The sequence below is a fragment of the Triplophysa rosa genome, linkage group LG1 (assembly GCF_024868665.1).
Source record: "Triplophysa rosa linkage group LG1, Trosa_1v2, whole genome shotgun sequence".
Lineage (NCBI taxonomy): Eukaryota > Metazoa > Chordata > Actinopteri > Cypriniformes > Nemacheilidae > Triplophysa > Triplophysa rosa.
In genome coordinates, this window is record NC_079890.1 from 7,951,436 (window position 1) to 7,973,830 (window position 22,395).

The 22,395-nt window shown below is 37.1% G+C and overlaps 1 protein-coding gene across 1 annotated transcript in view; it reads right to left on the minus strand.

Moving 5' to 3' along the window:
- Positions 1-587: 587 nt before the first annotated feature.
- Positions 588-22,395, minus strand: part of rtn3 (reticulon 3) — an 80,146-nt gene continuing 58,338 nt past the window's right edge. The window contains 6 exon segments of the mRNA XM_057340038.1: positions 588-2,705; positions 2,827-2,885; positions 5,459-5,505; positions 5,706-5,775; positions 6,086-6,224; positions 9,940-10,147. Of these exon segments, the coding sequence (XP_057196021.1) occupies positions 2,657-2,705; positions 2,827-2,885; positions 5,459-5,505; positions 5,706-5,775; positions 6,086-6,224; positions 9,940-10,147 (572 nt within the window). The 3' untranslated portion in view covers positions 588-2,656.

A 22,395-nucleotide genomic window follows, 5' to 3' on the forward strand; every position in this document is an offset into this window, starting at 1 on the left:
GTTCGCAATTTAGCATCTTCAATATCTTGGCATCATGTTCACTAACTTTGGTGACAATCGTATGAATCCCCTAGGAGTATTTAAAAGTTCACCACATGCAATTGTCAAAAAATTCACCTTAAATCCAAAATGGCCAACTTCCTAATTCTGAAAGTTGATCGGTTTGGAGCAATTATATTTGTTTAATATATGTACCAAGTTTGGCAAAAGGAGCCTCTACAAACCCCCTGCCACCCCATTTCTAAGATTTTGCACACAGCTAAAGGACTTCTGCAGTGTCGTGTGTCAAATTCCATGATTTTTTTGAAAAAAGTGCTTAAAGTTTCATGGAAATACACCTAAATATACCATTAAAGTTTGATGGGTTACCATAGCGTTCCCAATTTGGTATCTTCATTGTCTCTGCATTATGTTGACCAAGTTTGGTGGCAATAAAAATAAATCCTCTAGGAGAAAAAAAACCTCACCACCTGCAATAGTAACACACTTCCTGTTGCCAGTTGGTGGCGCTATGACCAGGGGAAGATATCTATCAAAGTAGATATGAGGCACTTGCAACACAGTTCGAGATATCACAAACACACACACTCTTTCACCCTTTTTTATTTGTGGAATGATCTTCAAAAAAAAAAGCAAAGCAAGGTTACTACACATGCTTTTGACACTTTTAATTAGTTAACTTTGACATCATTACAGGGATCACATTTTCCTGTTTACATATTTTCCTTCCTAAACGCTTCCACATATTAACTTAAATCAAACCTTACAACCTGAATGTTAGTCATCTAGTTTAAAAGAGTAGTAGTCCTAAGCAAAGAGAATCCTCCTTTTAAAGAGAAACTGAAATACAGGAACGAAACTGCACGCATGCTAAAGAACTACAGGACTAAGTAAAAAAAATAAACAAATCTAAATATTAAAATCACTTTGGAAGAGCAAAAAGCAGATACTGACACAGAATCTAGACAGAGTGAGATGTCTGCATCTATTAAAAATGAATTTCATAATTTACGATTAAATAGAAAGAAAGAAAAAGTAGAAATATTAGTTATCAGAGCTTGACCCATACTTCAGAAGCAACACATCTGATCACAATTCTAAAACATGCTAACTAGGCAACAAAATGAGCGGACAAATTTTTGTCTTAAAGTGAACGTGCATAAACATGCACAGAAGAAATAAGAACTTGACATGAGCAATTTCAATGATATCAGAATGGGGCCCTAATAACAGAGAGCAAACTGTTATGGATTATGTGTGCCTTCATGAACAATTCTGCGGTAGCAACACACTTCCAACTGCATCAGCTGGAATGTTACACATTAGGGAGCTGTAAGATTATATAACAATAAAAGCCTCCATTTTATAAATGCAACTTCTGACAATATGGTAGATATTCCATTTAGTGTCATACTGTAAAACAGCACATACAATTTAAACACACAAGCCAGGTGATCGCAATTTACTTTTGAGCAATTACATGTCATCCAACATAGTCTACAGTGTTCGCAGCAAGATCTTAGTTTTTACCACATACCATTATAAAGAACAATCATCGCAGCTTAACTTTCTTTGTTTTTTTTCTTTTTTCATTCAAAGCTGCATTTTAATTTATGTGCCCCAGGGTGTAAACTGAAGCTCTTAAATCTTGATGTGTGACTAGTTTTACCCTACAAAAGGAAACAGTGAAAGCATAAATAAGCAGTAATCCATATCAACACTAACAGATAACCTGTGAGGCCAACTTCATAAAGTACTGAAAATTATTGCCTCTCTCTCCAAATCCTGATGCTCCGATTTCTACTTAACACCTTAAGAATATTAATTATATGTATTGTTATAAAGCCAAATGTCATACATAAAGCAACCTATTTTAACAACTATTTTAATAGTAATAGCAATAATTTGTTCATTCAACTTAAACAACTGAGTGCAAGAGAGGTGCGAGAGACAGATATAAGAGAGGAAAATTTGATTTTTTAAATCTTAAAAAGCATCCCTAACTACTTCACAGCAAAAAGCATGTTGTAATCTGCTAAATACATACCCCAAAATAAAAAATTGCACTAGTAACGGGTAGAATAGCAAACTAGACTAAATTATATTGGTGTCCATATCCATTCTGATCATTATGTGCGAGTCTAGTATGTTCAGTGCAATTCGGATGAATACATACTCTTTTTTTTCTTTTTAGAAGAACTCAAGAAAGGGGGAACAAATGTCATTTCAGTGAAATTATCATTTTAAAAGTACAGACATTTGCTTTCAAGTCAAACAACCTGTTTTTATTCATCACCACCACACCCATCATCCCAACAAACACTTAAAACCAGGTCATAGTTTCAGTCTAGTTCACAAACCCTTCCCTACTCTGGCTGTCATAATGACCATCCAGTTGCAGTATTACATCACTTCCTGTGTTGGAGATACCAGATAAGCTTCTTTGCAATGCAAGTACAAGCATTATAGGGAGAGTTAACATTGAATATCAAGAAGCTTTTTTTAGATATTACATACTAGCTGGTTCAGTGCAGATGGTTGTTTTAAGAGGTAAGGTTAAAATGGTAAGAGAGAAAGGAATGAGGGCCAAGTAGGAGGAGAGATTGCTAAAGACAGAAAAATAGTAAACATGGTATCTAGGGATGGGAGAGAAGAATCATTCTGCTTTACAGCGCTTCATCGCTCCTGGGAGTTTTTCTTGTAGCCTGATGGAGAGTTGGAGAAAAGCAAAATCAGACTATGGCCTATTAGTTGTCCAACTCTAAATCACACATAAGCCTCTGACATTCCAAAATTTTCCAATCTGTACTCTTTACTGATACTTACTTGGCAATTGTAGTGTTGACTTTAGTATGTACAATGTCCATGTAATGATCAATCTGGGTCTGTGGAGAGATAAATAGGAGGTTTTGAGAAAAGAAAATGTCAGTCGTGCTCACCCATACAAGCAGACAGTTTTGCACAATGCACAGTAGCTGTGGCTGTGTATTAGCAAAGGCCTTGCGATACGATACATATCACGATAGATATGTCACGGTACAATATATTGAAATGTTTCGACACGATACATATTTGCAATAATTTTCTAAATAAAAATGTAAAAAAGAGCTGAAAATACAACTTGCTGTGGACCACCTGGGGTATTTTTAACATTCCACCAATAGAATCCATCACGTAACAGACAAGACACCATTGTAGTTTCCACTAAAACCAATACAAATCCCATTATAACCATTAAATCCAATAGAGTTTTGGGCAGGCTTCTATTGTTTTTTCAGTAGGGTTGTTTTGGCTGCTGTCGAGTTGGATAGTGTTAATGTCAGTTTGTGCATATTATAGATTGCATTTTATGAAAAGGAATATTTAACTTGCAATTATTGTTTAGCAGCTCAGTGCTTTAGCAGGATAGTTTCACTTTTGTAACTTTATAGTCTTTTGTAACCCACAGCAACACCCTCATTTGTGGTCTATGTAAAAAAAACTCTGTGCCTTTGCTTCACATCGCACATCTGTGAAATAACAATAAACGCGTGCTTCATGCTCGCTCCCGCTTGAGACAATGGCCGTGTGCACTGTTTATGATGTTAAAACGCAATTTAACAAATGTATCGATATTTGGTGGTAGCCAGAGCTTTTGGTTTTGAGTTTCTTTTAAAAGAATGGCACTAGTAGACTGCTTGCTAAACAGTATCCAAATTCTGGATACTGGAGACTAAAGGGTTTCTCACCTTATTGTCTTAATTCTTCATTATTCAGTTTACATAGATTACATAGTTTCTTTTCTTCTTGGCCTGCTTTTGTCTGACTGTTGACCCAATGATCATTTTGCTACCCCACTGGTCATGCCTCAATGCTGCAATTTCTAATATTGCATCAGCATTGCATTCCTATAATGGCCATTTTATATATTTTTTACTTTTCAGTGTTAATTAAATTTTTTGACTCATTACACTTGTAAAAGGAATCCTGCTTAATACTTATGCACGCCTGACTACAAAGCATTTTTTACTTCAAACCTTTCTTACCCATTAAATATCACTTATATAAAAAAAAGATCTACTTAATAATACGCCTAATAATTATGCACGCACAGGGGTAGGCAACTTCGGTCCTGGAGTGCCACTGCCCTGCAGATTTTAGCTCCAACCCTAATCAAACACACCTAAACAAGCTAATTAGTGTCTTCAGGATTACCAAAGCTATAGACAGGTGAGGTTTTTTCTGGGTTGGAGCTAAAATCTGCAGGACAGAGGCACTCCAGGACCGACGAATTATGCCTCTGAGACTCCTTCCTCTACCCACCAGAGGGCCCCCCCTCACACGATATTGACATTATTCCCTCTGACTCAGTTTCCCATCGACCTTGTGCCTGGAATTGATTGCTCATTCACCTTTTCCCCATTACTCGGGACTATTTTAGTGACACTCTTGCTATCGCTCATTGCAAAGTATTATTTTACCTCAGCTAGCAATTCTGAGCGTTTCACAAAGTATATTGGTGCTTCTGTGTATTACCCTAGACTATTTATTCACTGTTTGATTTTCCCTGCCTGCTACTCTACTTGTTGCTCTGAGATAGTTTGCTGCCTGCCCTGATCGACCACGAATTTGCCTTGCCTTAGACATCGTTGTTAACTGTTTTTTGACCCTTGCCTGTTTTCATGTTTTTGTTAAACTGCAAATGGATTCAAACCCGACAACTCAGCATCACAGTTACATTAATCTTTTTTTACACAAGCAACCTACACATCTCTGCTACAATTGAACACTTTTATGCCATGGAGTTAATTGCAAGAGACATAGAATTTTCTAGCAAATGTTACAACTAACTCTATTTGAGCACTAAAATTTAAAAGACTGAAAGCACAACTCACTCAATGTTAAACACTTGTGTTAATTGTAACAGTGTCAGGTGCATGTCAGGTCCTACCACATACATCACTGTATATTCACTAATCACTTATCAAATGAATGAAAGGCCAAGTATTGTGACTTTAATCTTCTTATTGTGAAGTATTTTAAAAGTGTAACTGCAGTACTTAGTTATTACACAGCCCTTACACCATGAAAATGAAAGAGTTTTGTGGTACCATTTGGACATATTATTGATATATCTTTATTAGAACGTTATTTAATTTGCTCAAGATCAGAAGAGAAAATTGCATCAAATTTTAATAAACAAATGTATTATATAAGAATTTATGCCCTAACAAATGTTTAAATAATATCTTGACAGGTCTTTAGAATGGGCTTACATAAGTACCCCATACATACCCCTCTGGGAAAATAATTACACTAATGACTGATCCTTGAGTGGGCTTTTGTTCTGAAACGTTCACTACATTTGTGCATGTGTCATCTTTTTTATTAAAGTTGTTTTAATAAAAAAATGTTTTTATAAAATAAATTGTTAATACATAAAAACAATTGCATTGGGGAAATATAACGGGAATCTAACCTTGTTCTTCTCATAGACAGGTGGTACGCTGAACAGTAGGATATCCGCTGTGGGAAAAAGTCATACGGTATATGAACATATAATCATTATCTTGGTCATTTTTATTAAAAATACCTAAATAACTGTTAATACGTATTACATATAATAACCGAGTTAAAACAAGTGTTGTTCCTAAATTAGCATAATAATAATAATGACATAATACAATTAATTTAATCTAGGTGTGTGGCTGAGTCATTGATGTTACCAAGGATGAGGATGGTGATGCCATTGAAAACAGCTCCAATATAAGTGAGCAGCCACATAACCACTGCCAGCTGAAATTAAGAGGAGGAACACATATTAAAGCATTCTTATCTGTTCTTCTTAAATGACCACAAAACCTAAGAACGCAATTTAATAAATTGTGAATTAATTCATGATTATAAATCAGAGGTTGGAATTGATCCAGAATTAACCCAGATTTAAGAGCGTAATTTCTCAGTTCAGTTCTTTATTTGGATAGGACAGTGGACAGCTGACAGGAAAGTGCTGAGTAGAAATTGGGGAGTGGAAAGGACTGCGAGCACACTAGCACTATATGTTGGCACTCTAACCATGAGGCTATCAGTGACTACCAACACTGACCTTGAGGGAATCCACCAGATCCTTGACGAGAAACAGGCGGCTCATCTGCTTGAGCACACAGTTGATGTGGGTCAGGCAGAGGTCCACGTGCTTGCGGAAAGTCTCGGGAGGCAAGGTAACATCTTTTTCCATCAAAGCCCTGTCACAAGCACATAGGTCAACCCAATTAGCCCTGCTACTGCATACTTGAACAAATGTGAGCAGTACTGTACTGGAAAGGATGTCTGACAACGATATCACAGGTTTCTGGACATGTTCTGGTCTAGTGATGCACTGAAAATTTTCAGCCGAAACCGCAAGCCAAAAATGTTGCCACGCTCCTCCCATCCTTGCACAGCACTCAGATTTACTTTTCGCTTAAGCTGTCATTACGCATCTACCCTTCAAAGACCGAGCATGTATAAAGACGTGTCTGACTTTATATCTGTGCAGCTCGTGTATGCATAGAAAAGATGCATTTGAGTGTGCGTTTTCACTGGTGTGGAGAGATCTGTCAAATCAGCTGCTGGTGAAATTATATAAATATTTTACGTCACTGCTATTGCTAGATGGCATAGCGGCAAAATGACCAAAAGAAAGTACAATAGTGGAGCACAAAAATGGAACATACAAAGGACAAGAACAACGTGACCAAGATAGCAGCAGGAGGACTGGCAGCTGGCCAGCTGGCTCCCGACGCCCCTCGAAGCATTGGTTTGGTGTCTCAGCTTGATTCTATCGAACCCTGGTGCGTTTGCATTCATCTTACGTCATCATGAAAGTGCATGACACATGATAGTAAACAGAACATGGGTCAATATATTGTGTTTTTATTCACTTGATGCCATTATGCGCAGAGTAAACAACACTTGGTCTTACTGTATGTTCGCTTACAAAGCTTTCTGCTACTTGCAAACAGACTATTTAACAGGACTATTTTTAAATATGGAAACATTGTATTACCATTCATTTGCCGCTCTGATTCCACTCGCAACGCACAAAAAAATGCAGGCTCACTCTTGCTCAAATCCAAGGTAAATTACCAACGCTATCATCTCTTACATGTGATTTATTAAAGTAAATACATTGTAATCGGCTAAAGCGCATGTGCAGGTAATATTTACCCTGATGCGCACCTGAGTTTGCGTGACAGCTTTTACATTAGCGATTTTTCATGAAAACCATTCCCCATTCCGAACTAAACTGCATGCGTGAAAGGCACTTGAATGCCACCTAAGGGGGGGCCTAACCCAAAGAGCAGCCCAGGGGTCCCTGATCACCTTAATCCGCCCCTGGTTGTCAGATTTTTTTTAATTTACTGTCAATAAAAGTTTATTTATTTAGTTGATTATTTATTTGTCTTTTTGTTTTAGTGTTCTTTTAGTTTTAGTTTTTTAAGATAGATTCAATTCATTATTTTTTTTCAAAGTAACACAAATGTAAAGAAATTAAGCCATTTTCAGTTTCTGTATCAGTTTTCGACCAAGTGCATCCAAATTTTTGAGTGCATTTAATTTTGGTGCATCACTATTCTGAACCATGTTATTCTTTTAGGATCATGTAAATATCACAGTATGTTAATCGTCCGTGTTTACCATAGCGCTCTGTGTATGTGCGCTGATCAATGATTTTACCCACTCGTCTCATTTGCTCCAGTTAAACGTTGTTAATGTTAGAAAGATGGCCAGTGTCTAACATTAATGAACAATGATTGAGCAATACATTTGTTCAAGTATTTATTAATCTCTTTTAATGTTAGTTAAAAAATATAACTATTTATGTAAGCTCTGGTCCATTAATATTGACAAAAACAACTTTTAAAAAGTAAATGTATTAGTAAAATTAACATTAGATTAACAATTAATAAATAATGTAAAAATATACCTCATTGTCTAGTCTTGTTCAATTTAACTTTTAATAAAAACAAAATTTAGGGCCTTAATCTTATGGCCCCCATTTTTCCCCGTGGTATCGAAAATGGTATCGAATATCGATATGACCGTCCTTTAGTGTTATTGCTAGGTTTGGGTATCGGTTTAATTTTAGCGATTCCGATTCTGCTTATCGAATCCGGTTCTTATTGATTCTCTCTTCCGATTCCAATATTTTTTTGGGGAGGGAAAAAAATAGCAAATACTTAACAAGAAAAAAGTTTTTACCTTTTATTCTTGCCACATTTAGGCTATAACCAGTAGGTTGTAACTGTTAAATGTCTGTCCAAAACTATTTAAGTATAACACAAAATATATAACATGCAGGTGCTAGATCGTCCATTAGCTAAACAATTATTTGTGAATAAAATATAATTTAACATCCCAACCCATTTACTAGCAAATAACGATCCCCCTTTATTCTTATTAACGACTAGTGTAAAGTAGCTGGGAAGGTTATAGCGTCATATCTATAAAAACTGAAAACATGCTCTCTATTAGTGAATACACAAACGCGTTGTCTTTACAATGTGTACATTGCTTTTATAAGTGAAAGTTCACAGGACAAACGCGTCATATGTTTAAAAAGTGAAAACATCACCCATTATACATGCAGCCTTGTGTAAAGTGACTTCTCCTGATGTCTTCTGCAAATTCCGTTGAAAAATAAAACTAATCCACAGCGTCTTCAGCGGCTCAGATGTCTGTAGTAAATGAAGACTATCATTCTAGGGTGGCTCTGTACACGCACTCCTGACACTCAAGCGGGAAAAAATGCTTAACGTGAGATTATTCACTTTATCTGTGAAATAACAGGGTTTTTTTGACAGCAGCTAGTGTTTATTACTTATAAGTTCATTTTGAATGAACCCCAGTAGTTGTTTAGGTATGTTAAGTAGTTTTAGAAATTAAACTGGAAACTTATATCCCGACCTCTGACAACATCGGAAGTTCATCACTACGCTCATGCACAGTGTCCATTGGGGATTAAAAAAGAACGGGTGGATTTTTATAATTCTAGGGTGGTTATGTTCAAATAACATTTAAAAGTGAATTTAACTGACAATGGTTTTCCGAAGTGTTCCTGAGACCATGTGGTAATATCCTTTACAGAATGATCTGTGTTTTTAAAGCAGTGCCACCTGTGGGATCGAAGGTCACGGGCATGTAGTCTTATTTGTAGAGATTCCACCGGATTCTCTGAATCTTTTGATGATATTATGGACTGTAGATGATGAAATGCCTAAATTCCTTGCACTTGTACGAAACCTTGTTCTTAAACTGTCAGACTTTTTTGCTTACGCAGTTGTTCACAAAGTGGTGAACCGTGCCCCATCCTTGCTTCTGAATGACTGAGCCTTTGCTGAGGTATGCTCCTTTTATACCCAATCATGACACTCCAACACACTTGTTCACCTGTGAAATGTTCCAAACAGGTGTTTTTTGAGCATTCCTCAACTTTCACAGTCTTGTGCTGCCCCTGTCCCAGTTCTTTTGGAACGTGTTGCAGGCCTCAAATTTAAAATTAATACTTCAATGAATATTTGCAAAAAAAATAAAGTTTATCTGTTTAAACATAAAATATCTTGTCTTTTTGTATTCTATTAAATATTTGCAAGTAATTGTATTCTGTTTTTATTTAAGTTTTTACACAATGTCTCAACTTCACTGGAATTGGGGTTTGTTATCTTTATAGTTGTCATTCTTTGTGTGAATGGGCCTGTAGTCATTAGTTACAAGTGACTATTTCAATCAAATCCCTTTATTGTCGCTCAACCATATACACAAGTGCAACAGTAGGTGAAAAACTTTTTTGCCCTTTTACCAATTTCAATAATGCAGTTACTACGAGACAAGTTCTTGGTTTGTAGACAAAATCACAGACAAAATCTTGTTGTGAATTGAAAAAAAAAGCCAACTAAAGAACAAGAAAAGGCCTCTTACTTAAATGGGTGTCCCTCATTGGACTTTTGGACTGCCTGGATGATGGATTTGTAGATGCGGAAAGAGATGGTAACGCAGAGCAGGGCCAAAAGCAGGTAGGAGATGACACTGATCACGCTAAAGGCTGCCAGAGACAGCAGCAAAAGCAGCGACACACCGAACACCACACCCGACTTCTTAGGGTCCCGCCAATGCACCAGGTCATTCACTGCATGACAGAGAGAGTGTGTGTGAAAAGCCTGGGGGTTAATCAATTAAAATCATGAATACTTAACTTAGTAAAGAGATCACACGTTCTAACAAAATTTTTCAACTGTATGTGGTTTTATTGCAGTCACCTGACACTATAGTTTGGTCAAAACACAGATCTTATACTTTTGCTGGTAATGAAGCATGAACAGATTATTTTAAAGACGGCTTCAATAAAAGGCAGCCTCCACGTGGATTGACAATGAGGGATGCTGGTAATAAAAGTACAATTGTCTCACAATTGTGCAATCAAGCATATTTTTAATTCAGGCATTTCTTCCTGTACTTCATACTAGGGATGTGCACTACAACTAATTTGACAGCTGTTTAAACAAAATTTTGTAACCGTCTAGTCTACTAGTCAAAAACTAGGAAACGCCCAGAATTCAGTACTTAATGTCGCTAAAAACAGGGCATAAATATGCATTGTGCTTTTGTTGCATTATTATCATTTGACATTTTTGCATTTGCTAATGTCCATCAATTTTGGAAAGCGTTCTTCCGCAAAAAATAAAATAAAAGAGGGGTAACATGTTTCTTGCTGTCATTGATCAGCTCAGATATTCACAGCTAGTTCAAGTGATGCAATAAGCATTTGCGTTTGAAATTCGTTTGTCCTTGTGTTTGTTTGCGTGCGAGGTTAATAAATGATGCACTACTATTTCAGGGCTCAAGGCAAAGGATTTTTTTACTGGCCCTGCAGAAATTTTCACTGGCCCCACCACAAAAAGTAATAAATAAAATAACATTGTCTAGTTATTTGTTTGTTGTTCTTTGCCTATGTAATCTTAATGAATAAGGTTATGATACCATGAAAACTATTAGCCTAAATCACTGAAATTTTAAATATTGTTAAAGACAACTAATAATCAATAAGAACAAGTAATCCAAGTATGTATATTAGCACAAACACATGTTATAAAGCAAACATACAAATAAAAATAATCAGTGTTTTTTAGGTGTTTCAGGTTGGTCTAACAGTAGTTATCAGGTACAGAAATTAAATAATGTAAAATAACACTTTATATATACCTTAGTAAAGTTAATCAGTCAGGAGCAGTTAGTGTTTTTTTATGACATAATGGATTACTTTTACAAGGATCCTTGCTACTATGGGAATTTTTACATAATTTTGTGTGGATATGTCTGTTTAATAGTAAAACGGCATGAAGGAGAACTCAATTCAAAATTTTGCACGTTGTATGAGATGTGCGCTTATTGTGCATATCTCAAACAGCCCGTGAGAACAGAATCAAGTTCTCTTTTGTGTCTTCTTGAGACTATTTAAATAGGCAAGGCTTAATGACAAGAAAATTCTAGTTTTCCGTCATGATACAGCACTGGCCGTTCTATCCAGGAATTTTACTGCAGTTTACTATAGTAAATACTAGTATACTACAGTATTTTTCTGTGGTCAAATATATTACTATTGTATAGTAAAAACATTGAAAACACAGAACTGTAAGGAAAATTGAAACAGAAAAAAAACAAGTTTAGACCATAATTTATCATTCTGTTTGTAAAACAAATGTCCTAATTTCAGTGATCTGCCTATTTATGCGATATTCTTCACGTTTCAATAGGCTACTTGTGCTACAACTGTTTGGCCTGTGCTACAAAACTTTAAACCTCTTTAGCACCAGAGGTGGGTAGAGTAGCCAAAATCTTTACTCAAGTAAAAGTACAAGTAACTAGAGAAATTGTTACTCAAGTAAAAGTAAAAGTCACTAGTTTGAGTAAAAGTAAAAAAGTATGCAATGAAAAAACTACTCAAGTAGCTAGTTACTTTGTATCTGATTATATAGGCCTACTACATAAAATTAATATTAACGCCAATATTTGAATATTACATTTTAATCAATATTTTTAATTATCATAAGCAGATATCTTTGCAATATGCTAGAGAGACTAAAGAATAGACAAACACAGAAGAGACAAGCATTTCTGTAAATTTCATCTAGTCCGGATTCCAATGTAGTTTACACAACTTATTTAGAATAATAGACCATGTCAAACTAAAGCATTAACTAAACTCAGAGCATTTCCTAAGATGATCTAGAACATCTGCAGTGCTCTCTTAAATGAAATACACATTTTTGAACAAAGCTCATGTTTTCTCGTGCTGTGTCACGTGTGCGTTATGAAACGCTCTTACTTGTAAACAAACAGTAAACAGTGAACCACACGCCCATCAACAAGTTTTCTTCCTTCTGTTCTTCAAATGTATATTTCTGCAGGCCCACGTCTCTGTGTCTGACAGGTAACGCGCATGTTGCTGTGTCTGACGAACAGGTCTCGCGGGTGCGCGCATATGGCGGGCATTTATCATTGCTGGCAAACAATATGACAGATTTGCAGTTTTGATTGTATATATATACAGTAGATTAATATCCACTTCATCCAATGCTCTTTGTGTTCTGCGTGTTCTTAAGTTTCTGAACAAATCACTGAACTGAACAAATCATTTGAACTGATTCATTAGCCTATTCAAATGGTTTTGCCCATTGTTCAATTAATGCTTTCAAAAGAATCGACTCAAAAGAATCGATCACTCGGGAATGCGTAAAAAGAGACGACAACCTTGAAATAAACAACGCGTTTTAAAAAGCATATTTTAAAATGAAGGAACGAAGGAACGTCACGCAATGTAAGTTATGTAACGAAGTAAAAGTACAGATTTTCTATTAGAAATTTACTCAAGTAAGAGTAAAAGTACACACTTTTAATTTTACTTAAAAAGTACATATTTTCCAAAATATTACTCAAGTAAATCCTCTCTACGCTACCCATTCGAGAGGAAGAAATGCAGCGGTGAAGTGAAAAAATCCCTTCTGTGGCTTGTTTTTGGAGAGGACCGGTGGAGAGGTTTAATAGGTTTTTCCTGCATCGCTGCCGGCGGCTTGTTTGTATCAGTGCGCTTACCACTTCGCTCTAATATTAGTGTATTTTATTATCGTTAATTATTATTGTCGTTGCTAACTTATCCTGATATCTCAATAACCCTGTTCCTGTTATTTATTTGGAAGAGTCTAAACCAAAAGTGATAGTTAACTTAACGCCATTAGCATAGCAATAGCGTGTTAGCTTGCTTTCTGTTCACACTGTGGAATATCATCTTGCCTCTGGTTTGTCTTGTGTGCTAACTGTTTCTCTTTTTAAGCGAGTATACTACGATCCATCGAGCAACCTTGGTAAGTTGGAATTGCACTTCAAATCCGGTGAGTTATGGCTTCTATTCCTATTATTGTTACTTGCACCTCATTTCATATGTTTAGCTTAGCCTTCTCTGTCAGCTGCGAGGGTTTTATATGCGATAAATGCAGGGAAATAGTTAGGCTGACAGAGAAGATCTTAGAATTAGAGTCTCGCATCCAATCGCTATCTGAGGATAGTAAGAGTTTAACGACGATAGAAAACACTTTGGATGCAAGCAACATTAGCGCACACAGCTCGGTTCCGGTTGAAAATCCCCCGCAGCTGGGAAACTTCGTGACTGTGAGACGGCGTAGTCGCAGGACAAAACATCACTCAACCGTTCCGATTACAGTCTCGAACAGGTTTGCCTCGCTCAGTGACGCACCGACTGAGAAACCTGCTGAAAGTGCCCTAGTTATCGGTGATTCTATTGTTCGGAACGTTAACATAGAGGCACCAGCCACCATAGTCAAATGCTTACCGGGAGCCAGAGCGCCTGACATCAAGTCAAATTTAAATGTGCTGGCTAAGGCTAATCGTAAATTCAGTAAGATTGTCATTAACGTCGGCACAAATGATGTTCGACTCCGTCAATTCGGAGATCACAAAAGATAACATTAAAGAGGTGTGTGAGCTCGCAAGCATGATGTCAGACACTGTAATATTCTCTGGCCCCCTCACTGCTTATCGTGGTGATGAGATTTATAGCAGATTATCATCACTAAATGGCTGGTTGTCTGAGTGGTGCCTGCAGAATGATATAGTTTTTATAAATAACTGGAAGAGTTTTGAGGGCAGACCTGACCTGTTGAAACGAGATGGTCTCCATCCCTCCTGGGCTGGGACTTCCATCCTGTCTAGAAATATGGCAAAAAGTCTTAATGCTAATGCTAAAACTTGACTCGCTGGGGCCCAGGTCAGGGAGCAGACAGTATGGCTTAACCAACTGTCTGCTTGCCGTCTCACGTCGCAGAATACACAAAATGTACAACATGTAGTAATCCGTTCTCCCAAACATCACAAAATAGAGACTGTGTCTGTCCCCCGGATTAGCAAACATAAAATAATGCGTAAACCTCTTGAAAGTAATTTAATAAACGTTAAACAAACTAAACATGAACAAAATACAGATAATCAACTGTTACGACTCGGATTGCTAAATATTAGATCTCTCTCTAATAAAGCACTTTTTGTTAACGATATGATAACAGATCATAAAATAGACATGCTCTGTTTGACAGAAACATGGCTAAAACCAGATGATTATATTGCTTTAAATGAATCTGTCCCCCAAGATTATTATTATAAACACGAGCCTCGTCTAAAAGGCAGAGGGGGAGGTGTCGCAGCACTTTACAATAACTCTCTTAGCATTTCCCAGAAGTCGAACTCTAAATATAATTCTTTTGAAGTCATGGTTCTTCATGTTTCAACACCTAATACTAAAGATAAAACACTTTTTAAATTGATTCTAGCTATTGTATATAGGCCTCCAGGGCACCACACAGATTTTATTAAAGAATTTGGTGGGTTCTTATCAGAACTAGTACTGGCCGCAGATAGACTCCTTGTCGTTGGTGACTTTAACATCCACGTAGATAACGTTACAGATGCCTTAGGAATGGCTTTCAAAGACACTCTTAACTCCATGGGCATTAGTCAACATGTGTCAGGACCCACTCACCTTCGTAATCATACTTTAGATTTAATACTGTCTTACGGTATAAATGTGGACGACGTTAAAATCCTTCAGCAGAGTGAAGACATTTCGGATCATTATCTGGTATTATGTTTGCTTCACTGGCCTACGGCTGCAAATAAAACTCATTGTTACAAATATGGTAGAACAATAACTTCAACTACCAAAGATGCGTTTCTCGATAATCTGCCCGAATTGTCTCAAATCATGAGAAATAACGTTGAAGATCTTGACATTACCACTGAAAATTTTAATTCCACCTTCTCGGTAACGCTAGACAAAGTTGCTCCACTACGTTTAAAGAAGATTAAAAATGGCAGCCCCACACCGTGGTATAATGAACACACTCAGGCTCTAAAGAAAGCGGCCCGAAAAATGGAGCGCAACTTTAAGAAAACTAAATTAGAGGTATTTCGTACAGCATGGAAGGATAGTATTCGAAAATACAGGAAAGCCCTAATAACTTCTAGATCCGCCTACTTTTCATCACTAATAGAAGAAAACCAGCACAACCCTAGGTTTTTATTTAACACGGTGGCTAAATTAACAAAAAATAAATCGTCAGTGACTTCTGATCCTGTATATCAGCATAGCAGTGATGAATTTATGAACTACTTCACATATAAAATCCAAGATATTAGAGAAAAAATTATAACAATGCAATCAGAAGTGAAACCCGCTGAACAAACTAACTACAGCGCCCTTAAGGAGAAAATGCAATTATTTTATACCGTAGATCAAGATGAGCTGTCTAAAATTATTAGATCATCTAAATCAACAACATGCATACTAGACCCTATACCTACAAATCTACTGAAAGAGATGCTCCCAGAAATTATAGATCCTCTTCTTGGTATTATTAACTCATCTCTGACATTAGGACATGTGCCTAAAGCATATAAGGTGGCTGTTATAAGGCCCCTTGTCAAAAAACCCCAACTCGACCCTAGAGAACTAAGGAACTACAGGCCTATATCGAATCTACCTTTCATATCTAAAGTTCTGGAAAAAGTAGTTTCAACTCAATTATGCTCCTTCCTCCAAAGGAATGACATCAATGAAGAATTCCAGTCTGGATTTAGAGCATGTCACAGTACAGAGACTGCTTTGATCAGAGTTACAAATGATCTGCTATTGGCGTCTGACCGAGGTTGTATCTCGTTATTGGTGCTGCTAGACCTTAGTGCTGCATTCGATACCATTGACCACAGCACACTCCTACATAGACTCGAAAATTATGTCGGCATTAAGGGAATAGCTTTGAAATGGTTTAAATCTTATTTATCCGACCGTTTTCAATTTGTAGCAATAAACAATGAGGTGTCACGCAAATCGCAAGTCCAGTACGGTGTACCACAGGGCTCAGTCTTAGGGCCTCTGCTCTTCGCATTATACATGCTACCTCTAGGAGATATAATAAAGCGACACGGAGTTAGCTTTCACTGTTATGCTGATGATACTCAACTTTATATTTCCTCGAAGCCTCATGAAACACAGCAGTTCCATCGAATAATGGAATGCATAGTCGATATAAAAAACTGGATGAGTAACAACTTTTTATTACTGAACTCGGACAAAACGGAAGTGTTACTTATTGGACCGAAAACTGCTATAAGTAACAACCAAGAATACTGTTTAACTATTGACGGATGTTCCATAAAACCCTCGTCGTCAGCAAAGAATCTTGGCGTTCTATTCGATAGTAATCTGTCATTTGAGAGCCACGTCGCCAACACCTGTAAAATTGCGTTTTTCCATTTTAAGAATATATCTAAACTACGTCATATGCTGTCAATCTCAGATGCAGAGAAGTTAATTCATGCATTCATGACATCAAGACTAGATTACTGTAATGCACTGTTAGGTGGTTGCCCTGCAGGCTTATTACAAAAACTCCAATTGGTCCAAAACGCGGCAGCTCGAGTTCTTACACGTACAAAAAAGTATGAACATATTAGCCCGGTTCTGTCAACCTTGCACTGGTTACCTATAAAGCATCGCGTTAACTTTAAAATCTTGCTTATTACCTATAAAGCCTTACATGGTTTAGCTCCTCAGTACTTGAATGAACTCCTTTTGTATTACAGTCCTTCACGTGCATTACGCTCTCAGGCGTCCTGTCAGTTGGTAATACCTAGAATTTCAAAATCAAGTGCAGGTGGTAGATCCTTTTCCTATCTAGCGCCTAAACTTTGGAATAGTCTTCCCTGCACTGTCCGGGAGGCAGACACACTCTGTCAGTTTAAATCTAGACTAAAGACGCATCTTTTTAATCTTGCATACACTACTCTTCCATAATATAAATCTTCTGAGGGTTTAGGCTGCATTAGTTAGATCAACCGGAACCAAAAACACAACTGATGTACTTGTTGCATCAAAGAGTACAGAACAGTACTCTACTCTCAGCCAGTCTTGTCTCATTGTTCCAAGGTTACCACAGCGAGCAGGATGCAGTTCATGGCCTGACCTGATGGTAGAGCGGAGAATGGGAAGTGGGGACCTGACAAGAGCTGAGATGATAGAGCTGGATAAAGAAGGACGCGGTCTCTTGACATGTCTTCACCACAAAACTTCAAATGCTATTAGATTATTAATGATAATCTTAAACTATAATTTATTTTATTATTAAGTTTATTTATTTTATTTAGCCTTGTTGTGCAAGTTCTCTGGAGCTTGTGCAGAGGCAGCAGCTTTTGCCAGAGGGGAACTGGAATCCCCTGGTTGGGCCTGGGTTCTCCTGAGGTTTTTTTTCTCGATTAGAGTTTTGGGTTCCTCGCCACCGTTTGCATACTGTTTTTGCACTATCTGCCTGACCGGGGGGGCTGCTTTAGAATTTTAAAGTTTTACTTAATTAATATTGCATATAGGAATTTATAGTCTGTTATATTTGACCTGTGCTTCTCTCTCCTTTATCCTAAATGTGTGCTCTCACTGAGCGTGTGTGTGTGTGTGTGCGTGCGTACTTGTCTGTGTACGTACGTGTGTGTGTGTGTGTGTGTTGTGTGTGTGTGCGTGCGCATCCGTGTGTGTGTGTGTCTATGTCTATGTGTGTTAGTACGTGTGCATATTGTGTGTGTGGAGTGTTTTGTATGTGGGTATGTCTGTCTTCTGTGTTTTCAACCTCTTCTTGTTTCTGCAGGTACAACTTTAATTATTTTGCTTATAGTCAATATGTCTCATGTACAGCTGCTTTGTAACATTGAAAATTGTAAAAGCGCTATATAAATAAAGTTGAGTTGAGTTAAATGTAACGAAGTAAATGTAGTGCGTTACTACTACCCACCTCTGTTTAGCACCAGTGCTATGTGCAAAAAACTTAAGAGCCCTGAACTAATCAAGCAGACCGCCTGTATGAATTTATAAAACATACATAAACATTCAAGTATGCATGCAATACTAAGGTTTATAATTAAGAAATTGTTTTCATGACTGTTTGTAGCTTTAGATTATTAACTTCTTTCCATTTTATGTTTGAATTTTGCACTCCCGTCCGCCTTTTTTCACATCACGACAATAACAAGAACCAGCTCAAGAGAAATTATTGTTATGCCAGTTGTATATGACATGGCTTGCATGAAACCTACCCGATTTCCTCCTTCAAAACACTCCCACACCTCATCTTTCAAGTAGTCATTTCTGAGCATGCCACAACTGACATAAAGGAAACGCATGCGAGAGCTGAGCCAAAACATTTCGTTTCTGCTCCAGATTCGCTTTTAAAAAGAATGTGTTATTTTTTCAAACATTATATAACTATGATAAAAACATTACAATGTCATTTGAACAATAATTGTGTATTCGACTATTGTTTTCAGTGTAGTACCAAGTGTGCCATTAAATGACTAGTCTCGCACATCCCTATTTCATACTCCAAGTATATGTGTGGGGATAAACTGGTTAAACAAGGCCTTAAAAGAGTAGTTCACTTCAAATTTTGCCCCATTGACTTTCCATAGTAGGAATAAAAATTACTAGGGAAAGTCAATGGGCCTCATTCATGAAACATTCGTAAATATATGAGTAAATTCCGTAATTTGGCATAAAAAAACTTCCCAAAAACTTTCCTCCGGATTCACAAATACTTCGTAAACGTCAGATTTCGTAGTAAAATTTGTGTATGTTAATGAATTCCAATCATTTGTCAAACAAGGCGAGCATGCACGCTCATTCACAATTAGCATAATCCTCGCCTATGAATTACAGCTACGCAAATTACATATCTAGGAATGCTGGAATCCTCTGGACTTCATTCTCTGGTTTGGCTACATGATATTGCATAAATGCATAAGATACTAATAGGATATATGCTTACCAAAAAATTAATCAATTAAACTGTCCACCAAAGCGTTTTTAGCCAGCTAAAATAATAATACCTGGTGCTCTTCTGAAAACGACCAGCTGGTGGCGCCTGAGAATGCTTTTGAGGCACTGCGTGTTATTCCGGAGATGCGTTGGTTGCTGTGATTTAGAATATCCGCAACAGTTAGCCTACTTGTTACTAGTATCTTATTTCAAAGAATATTGCTTAATGTGAAAATGCAGTAACCATTAATATTAACTTCTCGACTGTTGTTTATGATGGTTGGTCAATGTAGTGTTTGTCCCACCTCTTCTCCACTGTGATTGGATGGCTGTGTAAAAAAGGACAGTGACGAGCAGCTCTGCGTTTTACCCAAAGTTAAAATGTAAAAAATGATTAAAGACAGGGCAAAAGAACGCGTGAAATATTATTATGATAATCAGTCATCAGTTTGTCTAAAAGAATACAGAACGTTACGAGTGGTTTTACGCACTATTTACACGTGGTATGGAGCAGGTGTACATTTCTGTCGTACCAACTAACATTTTGAAAATACGAACATTTTCACGAATATGAAAATTTACGTCAAAACAACTTTACGAACGATTTACACAAAAAATCGTTCTGCTCCTGTTTCATGAATGAGGCCGAATGGGGGAAAATTTTGAAGTGAACTACTTCTTTAAGTCTGAGACCATCAGGGAAAATGGGTTGATATATCTTCTTTAAAAAGAAATACCATACTTTTTTACCAATTACCAGCACAGCATTTTGTACACTGATTTAGTGAAATCGTCTGTAACTGGACATGTAGGCACTGCATATTTTTTGGCGACCAACATTGACAGGTTACATGTCCAGAGTAAAACAAGCCTAAGCAGCACTGCCTACTGTGATGGCAATGCTTGCTGCACACCATGTAACGCAAATATAACAATATTCCAAGTTTCCATTACTCATGAGCAAAACCTCTTCAATCAGTGTACTGTAGCTTGTGTATTTTACTGTCAGTGTAATAACAGCGCATTTCTTCTAAAACATGCATTATTTGAGATCATTTATGTTTACACAAAATACCCATTACGTATGTGCAGGTAGTCAACCAGAATGCCCTTTACCACCGCATTGAGAGCCGCCGATAAGGAAGGGTGGCAGTTAAAAAACATTTACATGTCTTACGGCATGTCAAAACTTGCGTTTTGAACTAGCTGGAGTTTTTGTAATAAGCTTACAGGGCAACCACCTAATAGTGCTTTACAGTAATCTAGTCTTGACGTCATGAATGCATGAATTAGCTTTTCTGCATCTGATAGTGACAGCATATGACATAGTGTAGGTATATTCTTAAGATGGAAAAACGCAGTTTTGCAGGTGTTGGCAACGTGGCTTTCAAATGATAGATTACTATCACATAAAACACCCAGATTCATAGCTGATGATGAGGGGTTTATGGAACATCCTTCAATAGTTAAGCAGTATTCCAGGTTGTTACGTATAGTGGTTTTTGGTCCAATAAGTAACATTTCTGTTTTGTCCGAATTCAACAATAAAAAGTTGCTACTCATCCAGTTTTTTATATCTACTATGCATTCCATTATTCTATTGAACTGCAGTGTTTCGTGAGGCTTCGAGGAAATATAGAGTTGAATACTATCAGCATAGCAGTGAAAGCTAAGCCCATGTCTCTTAATCATATCTCCTAGAGGTAGCATGTATAGTGCGAAGAGCAAAGGCCCTAATACTGAGCCCTGTGGTACTCCGTATTGGACTTGTGATGACTTGTGCATGACACCTCATTGTTTATTGCTACAAACTGAAAACGATCAGATAAGTAAGATTTAAACCATTTCAAAGCTATTCTACTAATGCAGACACAATTTTCAAGTCTATGTAAGAGTGTGCTGTGGTCAATGGTGTCGAATGCCGCACTAAGATCTAACAGCACAAGTAACGAGATGCAGAGGTTTTGGTTTCAGTTTTAAAACATGCAGGATTGAGAAAATAAAGTGCGGGACTGATGTTAAGAGAGCTAATAAGAGAGATAAAGAGCAGGACCTGATTGATACGAGTTATAAGAGCTCAAAAAAATAGTTATTAACAAGCAATACAAAAGTAATCCGCGCAGCTCCTGATGACATATGAATGTACTATGAAGCGAATTGATCGATCTCTGAAATAATGATTAAATATCATCTGTAAACTACAGCTTTTGCGACTGAAACTTCGAACGAATATCAATCGCACCCAAGTGCCTTACTCACTTAGAAGGGCAGAGCTCTAGAAGTGGAAATTCGAAAGGGAGACTGTCAACTGTCCCTCATAACATAGTCGTTTCGATCACACGGGTGAACTGAATCATAAATATCAACGCCATTTTCTCTTTGAAAGACACTTTGCGTTCGTCCCTTTCAGCATGCTTTTCACAGACGCGAACATGACGTTTAGAACGCGTGATTCTGGTTGGCCCAAGGACCAAAAAAGACGATGCTGTTATCTTGATTCTGGTTGGTTAAAGGACCAAAAAAAAGATGATGCTGAGTCTGGTTGGCCCAAGGACCAAAAAAGACGACGCTGTTAGCTGTTATCTTGATTCTGGTTAGCCAAATCAATAGGTGCTGGACCAAAGATGTTTCAGACGCTCGAGAGTAGATGCCTAAGACCCCCCCATGGAAAAAAAAACTCTTCGGATTTACACGATTCACATAAACAACCTATTATTGATTCAAAACTGCGAATTTCGCTGCAAAGCGACTAGTTTGCAGGTATGTTCATATATTCTTTTTCCATGCTATCTGGAAGTAGAGTTTAAATGGTGTGAAGTTTATAATGTGTATAACTATTTGTATTTTTTACTTTTTGTAATAGTTTATATTATACAACTATATAAATATTTGTTATTATCATATAAATGTACAGTATTTATAGTATTTAAAAATGCAAAATTTCAGATTATTTTCATAATCAAATTGGCTCAATATTTAATATACAGTGTTCTGCTCTGTTTTACAGTTCT